Source organism: Salmo salar, chromosome ssa06 (assembly GCF_905237065.1).
Source record: "Salmo salar chromosome ssa06, Ssal_v3.1, whole genome shotgun sequence".
Lineage (NCBI taxonomy): Eukaryota > Metazoa > Chordata > Actinopteri > Salmoniformes > Salmonidae > Salmo > Salmo salar.
In genome coordinates this window covers 61,754,490-61,765,021 of record NC_059447.1, presented here as the reverse complement: position 1 = coordinate 61,765,021, position 10,532 = coordinate 61,754,490, and the positions used below count along the sequence as shown (strand labels likewise).

The 10,532-nt window shown below is 38.2% G+C and overlaps 1 protein-coding gene across 1 annotated transcript in view; it reads right to left on the bottom strand.

Annotated features, from left to right (window-relative positions):
- Positions 1–211: 211 nt before the first annotated feature.
- Positions 212–10,532, bottom strand: part of trdn (triadin) — a 48,032-nt gene continuing 37,711 nt past the window's right edge. Inside the window, exons 33-36 of the mRNA XM_045719519.1 lie at positions 9,726–9,995; positions 9,590–9,619; positions 3,435–3,482; positions 212–3,176 (exon numbers count right to left, since the gene is read on the bottom strand). Coding sequence (XP_045575475.1) covers positions 3,016–3,176; positions 3,435–3,482; positions 9,590–9,619; positions 9,726–9,995 — 509 coding nt within the window. The 3' untranslated portion in view covers positions 212–3,015. The remainder of the gene's footprint in view (positions 3,177–3,434; positions 3,483–9,589; positions 9,620–9,725; positions 9,996–10,532) is intronic.

Genomic DNA, 10,532 nt, shown 5'->3' with positions numbered 1-10,532 from the left:
TCAGTGGTATATTCAATCGTTTGTGGATCTTCTCGTAGCCATTACCAGAGTTATGAAGGTCTACAACCATCTGTCCCTTTTGAACTGCCAGTTCTTTTCTTTTCTTCATGGTGTGAGTGTTATTTTCTATGGTAGATTAGGTCAGGGCAAGACAGGGGGTGTTTGTCTGGTTTTTGTATGTCTATGTTTTGGTTCTAGGTTTGTATTTCTATGTTGGTGTTATTTGGCATGACCTCCAATTAGAGGCAGCAGGTTGTCGTTGTCTCTAATTGGAGGTCCTATTTAAGTTTAGGTTTGTCCCACAGGTGTTTGTGGGTGATTGTTCTTCGGGAGGTTTATGTTCCTCCAGCGTCACGGTTTGTTGTTTTGTATTTACTTAAAGGGTTAATTGTTGCATTCGGTTTCACTGATTTAAATAAAACATGTGGAACTACGAAAACGCTGCATCTTGGTCCGCTCATTCAAACAGCCGTAACAGATATTGCATGCGTGTTACCTTTTTTTTATACCCTAGTGAAAAAGGAAGTGATGTAATGGCTCAATATAGATAAACTTAAATAAGTGGAATTTAATTCCTGGTTTAATTTTGGTAGATGTTATTTACAATAACATTTAAGGGTGCCAATAATTGTGAAACCTTGATTTGGAGGACATTGATTTTTAATTAAATCAATAAATTCTTTTGGTGGGTTCCATTGAAACATTAATAAAGTACAGTATTTTTCACATGTTGGTACTTTGAGTTTATCTCTATAATTATATTGTTTATATATTTTAAGTATTGTTTGTGGATTTCCAGTAAGGGGTGCCAGTCATTTTGGATCCCACTGTATATATCACAGGATAACATCATAACACCATCTCACGATAATCCTTGTTGGTCATAAAAAGAAATGTGTGGACAGTCATTGACTTGACCTCCTCTAGTGTTGCATTCTCATTACACACACTCCTCAGAGGAAGAGAGAGAGAGCGAGAGAGAGAGAGAGAGAAAGAGGTTCTTCTGGTTAACAACGGGAGCTCCCATGAGTAATTCTACCATACTCAATATCCCACAATCCTTTACCGACATGCCAAGCAGCAAAATACAAGCTGATGCAGTTATTTACATGGAAGCAACACATTAAACATACAATACATAAAACAACATCACAGTGTAAGTAATGAGTGATAAGGCAATGTTCATGTGTGTATGCAGATCTGGGCAGATGTATACAGTAGGTGTTAGCATGCCTGTGAACCATATTTTATAACTTCTGACAATGAGTGGACACGTTTACTGTAGGTGAAAACTCCTTGTCATCTTCATAAGGGGGACTACATTTTAACTTTTTTTCATTAACTAATGATATTATTTCTGAATCTAAAATATATATTAGGGCCAAACTACGATGCACAAAGCCACACAATTAAAAAATATATATTTTCTGAACATCTTCCCCACTGGGCACAGACGTCAGTTCAACATCTAGTTTTGATTTTCACATTTGGTTGAATTGTCAACTAATGGGAATTCAACTTGAAATCAACGACAAATGTCACCATGTCATTAGACTTAGGTTAAAAGTTGGGTGAAAAGAATATGAAATGCCCTTACGTCGATTACTTAATCTAATCAGTTTTCCACGTTGATTCCACAATCTTCACATCGATTTTTTGGGGTTGAAATTACGTGGAAACAACGTTCATTCAACCAGTTTTTGCCCAGTGGTTCATTGTTTATTTGCGGTATCTTTTGTACTCTGGATTTGATGCGCAACTTCTACAATAGTGTCTCAAAATATGGTTTAGGATTTCCTGACACAGGTAAGGCACAGAGTGCAATATTAGCAGGGTATGACACACATCTACAGAAACCTACAAACATGGACACGTTCGGCCAAAGCCAAACATTGTTCATTTGTTATTGCATAGCATTTTCATTGAGATACCTTAACCAAATAGAATGAAAACATGAAATAAAACTCCTAACTCCATTTATATCCGAGTGCCACAGATGGCCCAAAAATCAATGTACAGGCAAGTATTGCAATCATTAACTTGATGAATGTTGTGATGTAACAAAAATAATGATGTGAAGTAACCATTCAACAAACGTAAACTACAAGATGTAATATCAAGATGTACATTATATACAGTACATTGACTAAATTACAAATTAAATGCATGTGTACATTTCATTTGGTTTAAATGTACAGAAATGATCAATTCCATTTGCTGCTGAAGGTGATGTATTCATAACTTACCCTCCTTTCATAATAAATACATCTACAGAAAAACATAGATCACAAAGAACTCAACACTGAGCGCTACACTCTTAGAAAAAAAATGTGTAATCTAGAACCTAAAAGGGTTATTCGGCTGTCCCCATAGAAGAATCCTTTGAAGAACCCTTGTTGGTTCCAGGTAGAACCATTTTGGTTCCAAGTATAACCCTATTGGGTTCCATGTAGAACCCTGTCCACAGAGGGTCCTACATGGAACCCAAAATGGTGTCGTGTGGCTCAGTTGGTAGAGCATGGTGTTTGCAATGCCAGGGTTGTGGGTTCGATTCCCACGGGGGACCAGTACGGAAAAAAATATATGAAATGTATGCATTCACTACTGTAAGTTGCTCTGGATAAGAGTATCTGCTAAATGACTAAAATCTAATGTAAATGTAAAATGGTTCTACTTGGAACCAAAAACAGTTTTACCTGGAACTAAAAAGGGTTCTCTTATTGGGACAGCCAAAGATCCCTTTTGTAACTGTTTTTCTAAGAGTGTTGAAAAAACAGCAAAGCCGTAGCTAAAGGAAAGGAATTTAGGGACTTAGAAACTCACGGGAGCTCTACCGGTCATAGAAAAAATAAATAATACTGTACTGTCCATCCATCCTTCCCCTTTAGTTCCTGATTGTCCTCCGTTTTCAATGAGAAGCCAGTGGACCAGCAGTAAATACAAGTAGCGCCACCTGCTGGTTAAGGTTGAAGTGCAGACTGAGATGAGGGAGCAGCATAGGGGTGAGGAGCTAGTCTACTGTCCCACTGCTCGGGCTTTCTGCTGCTGCACCTGCTGCATCATCATGGACTGCATGGCTGGGCTCATCGACACAGGGGTCACGCCAGGGGTGGGAGGTAGCAAAGGGTAGTTGGCACTCTTTCCACCAATAAAAACACACTGCAAGACTGTTTGACCTGTAAGATACAATGAGGAAAAATAAGGAATAAATTAAGGATTTGTTATTTTTGCATGTGTTTGTATAACAGGAAGAAGAAGCATGATGCTGTGGCCAGTGACACTTTTCTTCAGTTTTCAATATCTTGAAAACTGCTGACATGCAAAACATTTTGGGACTGTATCAACAGTGGACTAATGAAACAAATACCAAAAGACCGTTTTTGAGTGGAGTTTCCCTTTAAGATGGACAGAACTTTCTCCATCAGTCATCTTACCCGACGTCTTCTTCTTGTCCGTGGCACTCTCCTCAGTCTGAGAATCCTCTGACGTGGGATAAGAACACAGAGAATCAGAGATAGAACATGTATGAGAGTGAGAGGACAAAGACTATCTCAAGGTACCCAATTTATATATTCTCCTTGTATAAATACACAATGTGATGTCTCTCTCTTACCCCTACTGTAGATTTAATATATCCATTACAGAGAATATTAAGGGAATTTCAAAGCAGACCCTTTCAACCCCAATGGGACTTATCCAGCCCTGTGGAGACTACGGGGATGCAGGGAATGTGTGCAGCTGTGCTGACATGAGAAAGGCTCACTCTCCTGGGGAATTCTGATCAGAAAGTCTACAGTAGTCTACTGGGAAAAATGGACTGTGAATTTCAATGATACAGATGACCTTAAAAACTACTGTGATGGATGAAGAAAGGAGAATCATTTCCCCATTAGAAAGAGACGTTTTAAATGTTGTTAATCTAATCAAATATGACACAGGGTTTTTGTTTGGTCCTTAGGGAGAAAAACAGAGAATCCACAGCATAAATCCAAACCGCAACACTAGCTGACCTGTTGCTAAATAAGGAAAATGTGGCTAAATGCTGGAACCTTGGATACTCTTAACTAATAAGATGAATGCATTAACATCACAATTACCTCAGGAAGGAGAGCTGTTACCATAGTAAAAATAAAGAAAAACCCTTGAATGAGTAGGTGTCTCCAAACTTTTGACTGGCACTGCATATCAAAGAACATGACATATTATTTTTAAATATATCATCATATATTTAAAACCCATATATAAACGTGACAAACATTTTAAAATATATGATCTTATATTTTAATAACATATATAAGTCACCCCCCCTTGTTAAATGCATTTAATGCATTTATTGCTTTGAAATATATTCCAGAAACATTTTAGTTCTTTACATGGCATATATTTATAAACAATACATACATTTACATGTAGGAATAAATTATTTTCTAATTGCATTTAGTGTTAAGCAAAAGTGTGATTACTTTGTTGTTTCTTGTATCTACTGTATATGATACTAGACTATTGTAGGTTTATGTAGGTTTAGGACTATTGTAGGTTTATGATTTGTGATGTATAAGTTTTAAAAACACGCAAAAACCAATCTAAGAATGAATGTTTATTTTTGTACACTATAGTTGTGGCTGCCCATAAGGTTATGGAATCACATTGTATTTATTAAACATGGTTTAGATGTTGTTGTTTTAATCCATGACTGTATATCGTTGAAATCCACGTTTATTTGGGCCCGAGTCCTTCAAGGATTGGGTATTGTTCATGCCTTTTGCCACCACCAGGAGGCGGGAGAGCACAGTGGTTTGTGTCCCCCCTCCCCTCAACAACACTTGAAGAAGTGACAACTAACTGTTTCTCTTCCTGTCTCTTTTTCTTTGTTCTCTTAAACAGATACAGTGCATTTGGAAAGTATTCAGACCCCGTGACTTTTTTCACATTTTGTTACGTTATAACCTTATTCTAAAATGGATTACATAGTTTTTCCCCCTCATCAATCTACACACAATACCCCATAATGACAAAGCAAAAACAGTTATTTTGCACATAAAAAACCCTGAAATATCACATTTACATAAGTATTCAGACCCTTTACTCAGTACTTTGTTGAAGCACTGTTGGCAGCGATTACAGCCTCAAGTCTTCTTGGATATGGCACACCTATATTTGGGGATTCTCCCATTCTTCTCTGCAGATCCTCTCAAGCTCTGTCAGGTTGGTTGGGGAGCGTCGCTGCACAGCTATTTTCAGGTCACTCCAGAGATGTTCGATCTGGGTTCAAGTCCGGGCTCTGGCTGGGCCACTCAAGGACATTCAGAGACTTGTCCCAAAGCCACTCCTGCATTGTTTTGGCTGTGTGCTTAGGGTCGTTGGAAGATGAACCTTCATCCCTGAGTGCTCTGGAGCAGGTTTTCATCAAGGATCTCTCTGTACTTTGCTCCGTTCATATTTCCATCGATCCTGACTAGTCTTCCAGTCCCTGCCACTGAAAAACATCCCCACAGCATGATGCTGTCACCACCATGCTGCACCATAGGGATGGTGCCAGGTTTCCTCCAGATGTGAAGCTTGGCATTCAGGCCAAAGAGTTTAATCTTGGTTTTATCAGACCAGAGAATCTTGTTTCTCATGGTCTGAGAGTCCTTTAGGTGCCTTTTGGCAAACTCCAAGCGGGCTGTAATGTGAGGAGCGGCTTCCGTCTGGCCACTCTACCATAAAGGCCTGATTGGTGTAGTGCTGCCGAAATGGTTGTCCTTCTCGAAGGTTCTCCCATCTCCACAGAGGAACTCTGGAGTTCTGTCAGAGTGACCATTGGCTTCTTGGTCACCTCCCTGACCAAGGCCCTTCTCCCCTGATTGCTCATTTTAATAAATGTGCAAAGATTTCTAAAACCTGATTTCGCTTTGTCATTATGGGGTGTTGTGTGTAGAATTGTTTTATTTAATGAATTTTAGATTAAGACTGTAACGTAACAAAATGTGGAAAAAGTCAAGAGGTCTGAATACTTTCCGAATGCACTTTATGTGGTCACCGACAGAAGGGCGAACCCAGACACATCACAGGGTCTATAAAGCTGAAGCATCAGTTTAGAATGTTTTCTCACCACCAAATATGGTAGTGAGAGGAAGTCCAGTTGCGCGTAGTGGGAGAGGATGGAGCTAGGTGAAACTGGGCCGACATTCTGCTCATATACGGATAACAGGCGTTGTGTTGGAGATACATCGCCTGTGAAAAGAGGCTACTAGGAAGGGGCTAGGTTCACCCAAACCAACACTGTTTCGGATGGGAATGTCCATTTTACTCATTCCAATTCTATGCGACAATGGCTGTGGTACAGTATGTCTATGTATGTATTATCTGTAGTGTTGTACAGATAAGCCAGAGTCCGTCCCTAATCTTACTTCATTTGCACACACTGTATATAGACTTTTCTATTGTGTTATTAATTTGTTTACTCCATGTGTAGCTCTGCGTTGTTGTTTGTGTCGCGCTGTTTTGTTTTATCTTGGCCAGGGTCGCAGTTGTAAATGAGAACTTGTTCTCAACTGGCCTACCTGGTTAAATAAAGGTGAAATAAAAAATACATTATCTTCAGAACTAACTCCAATTTGAATATCCGGCTGTGTCATTATGACTTTGGAGAATTATTTATGACACACTTATTTAATTAAAAAAAATTCTAGGTGGCAAAGCTAAAAGGGGAGAAGACTGGGAGAGAAAGTGAAAAAGGTACTGCAATACCTGGCGAGTAGTTTTTATGTTCATCAATTTCAAAAGAGCATTTGACAGTGTGCGGGTATAGTCATGATATTTTTAAAAGACTATCCCTCATGGCATGTTAACTTCAATAATCTCCAAACTGTACGCAGAGATATACATGGTATTCATGAGTTCATCTCTGGGTAAGTAGAAAAACGACCCAAATCTCGAAATCTGTCAGTATCCCTTTAAAAATGAATACCCCATAACAGGTTGGGGTCAATTTCTATTTAATATAAGTGAAGATGATAAAAGGATAGTTAACTTTTTTTTACACCTTATAGTCAGATGGCTAACAAAAAAACACACATTTGACCAAGTTAAATGTTTGTGGCTAAATCCCCTCAAGTTAATAGTGACTCTTTAAACAACTTTGAATTATGGATTACAGATCCTACTGGCCCATAGACTACTTTCAGGGTAAGGAACCACCTGACTGGCTATATGGTGTAAACAAGTGAACTATCCCTTAATTGAATTTACAAGTCATAGTAAATAGTGCATTAATGGTCAAGGATTTCTTATTAAACTGAATCTTTTCACATTGATGTATGAGCCCAAACCCAACCCCTAACTGTTCTATGTTCTCTTTATTTTACATTTGTTTCTTTCCCCCCACAGATGCTGTCATGAAGTGCTTCCCGGATGCAACAAAGGGACAAGCGGGAACGGCTTAAAACAGTAAAACGGCTGAATTGAGAAGCGACGAGTGAAAACATTTAATGTATAGGATTAAATTAGGTTTGTGTTTTGTGTCGTTTTTTTCTAATGTTTTACTACCTAGTATCACTGAAATAATGCTCCTGAAACATATATGTTAACATGTATTGTTAACATGTATTGTGACATATAAGGGACATTAATGTAATAAACATTTCAATACTATGGGTCACACATATATGTCGTTTCTCTTTGCTTATTTGAGCTGTTCTTGCCATAATATGGACTTGGTCTTTTATCAAATAGGGCTATATTCTGTATACCAGCCCTACCCTGTCACAACACAACCGATTGGCTCAAACGCATTAAGGAAAGAAATTCCACAAATTAACTTTTAACAAGGCACACCTGTTAATTGAAATGCATTCCAGATGACTACCTCATGAAGCTGGTTGAGAGAATGCCAAGAGTGTGCAAAGCTGTCACCAAGGCAAAGGGTGGCTACTTTGAAGAATCTCAAATATAATATAGATTTTGATTTGTTTAACCCTTTTTTGGTTAATACATGATTACATATGTGTTATTTCATAGTTTTGATGTTGTCACTATTATTCTACAATGTAGAACATAGTCAAAATAAAGAAAAACCTTGGAATGAGTAGGTGTGTCCAAACTTTTGACTGGTACTGTATTTGAATATAAGGCAGAAATATATGTCACATATATGAAAAGGGCCAATTCTTGTATATTTCAACATATACTGTATGAGACATACACTACCGTGTTTGGGGTCACATTTTTGTCCATTAAAATAACATCAAATTGATCAGAAATACAGTGTAGACATTGTTAATGTTGTAAATGACTATTGTAGCTGGAAACAGATGCCTCACAAGTCCTCAGCTGGCAGCTTCATTAAATAGTACCCGCAAAACACCAATCTCAACGTCAACAGTGAAGAGACGACAGAGTTGCAAAGAAAAGCCATATCTCAGACTGGCCAATAAAAAGAAAATATTAAGATGGGCATATGAACACAGGCACTGGACAGAGGAACTCTGCCTAGAAGGCCAGCATCCCGGAGTCGCCTCTTCACTGTTGACGTTGAGACTGGTGTTTGTGGGTACTATTTAATGAAGCTGCCACTTATATGTGTGGATACATATAGAAGCATATATGGGCATATATGTTTCCACCATATACAGTATGCCCATATAAAACATATAAGAAATATACATGGTACGTATACTGTACTGTATGTTTGTTTACCATAACCTAAGTGTAGAGAGAGGGAAGGTCATGGCAGGGAACATAAGCATGACGACAACCCTTATTTAAAAGAAAACAACTTCTGCTCGATCAGGTCTTAAAATATATGTAAATCAGTCAGTTTTGCTATAATATTATACATACAGTACATGTAGTATGGCTTAAGGTTCAGGGTGCGGCAAATCACACAGGACGTGAGGAGAGAGTGACTTGGAAGATGGGTCAGGAAGGGATGGGACTAGAATATCAAGAATCCACTGGTTCACTCAATAGAACATCCCCCTAAGGTCTTTAATGCATTTGGTTTAAAATCCAGAACGTGTTATTACTATTTATCACTAGGCATAATCTCTCTCCATAACTAAATGCTGGCTCCGCGAACAGTGTTTAATAGCACATCATCAACACGATTAATTTACTCCCAATAAATCACCACAGAGCAATTAACAGTAGAGAGAGAATACTATTCTCTTTGAGTTGACCATTGGAGTGGAAGATATAGCTACTACCTTAGTCCTGAGTAGAAGCTAAAGAAGATTCTGCCACAATCTCTAGAAATGGTAAACATATGATCATTTTAATGTGAAATTGCAAGGGAAACTGTTGCTACGGTAGCTAATTAATAAAAATCATATTTGCATATGATCAAGATTACATCAATTGCATAAATGATGTGTAAATATAACAAAAATCACGTATATATGATTCCCACTTCCAGACTACTGTAGCAGTAAATGTTTTATGCATTACATTTGGATTTTACTAGTCTGGGACCACACACTGAGATAATCCTAAATAGTAAATGCATCAGACATAAAAAAAAACATTGGGTTAGACAGAGCACCACCATGCTACATCCGTATCTCTCATTTGAATCAAACACAGGCACAAGGTATTGGTATTTACTCACTTGCTTTACCAGGGGTCTTTACTTCTTTTTCTGAAATCATAGGGGGGAAAAAAATCAAGCATAAATAATCAAAAGAAATCAATAATGTATGAACTGTTTGAGGAAAGGTATCATTTGATACTTTGAGCCAACATACCTTGAGCCTCTTTCACAGCTTTCTTCTCAGTCTTCTCAGCCTTCTCAGTCTTCTCAGCCTTCTCAGTCTTCTTAGTCTTCTCAGCCTTCTCAGTCTTCTCAATCTTCTTAGTCTTCTCAGCCTTCTCAGCCTTCTCAGTCTTCACAGCCTTCTCAGTCTTCTTAGTCTTCTCAGCCTTCTCAGTCTTCTCAGTCTTCTCAGTCTCCTCAGTCTTCTCAGCCTTCTCAGTCTTTTCAGCCTTCTCAGTCTTCTCAGCCTTCTCAGCTTTATCTATGAGAAGATACAAATGCCATTTAACCTGTTCTTCAAACTCTGCTTATAATCTCAAACGTTTTCTCTTCAAACTTATAACACAAAGTGACATGGCTGTAATTGCAGTTTTGCCATGCATAAACGTCCTCTCTAATGAGTGACGAGAGACTGGTTTTATTTTTCATGTGTTGTTTGTTCCGGGAAAATGTACATAATGATTGATGTGAAAGAGAATCATGCAACGCTTATTCAAAACAGATCTGTGCTGTTGAGTACACAAAGTAATTCTGCCGGGCCTTTGTCTAAAGCCATGGCGTTTGACAGATCCAATTTCTTCTTGTCAACTAGTGTTTTGTGTTTAATAAGCATGAGAAAGTTAACTGATGCTGGCATGTAGTCAACCTATCACTATAATACTATACCATTATGCGTGGCTTGCTATTCAATAAAAATGTGCCGCTTTACAAAACACTATAATAGAGAAAAAGAGGGCATCCAGTGATTAGAATATGACATTTACAAGGCTGATCCATGGACAAGGAGCTCCTCAACAAA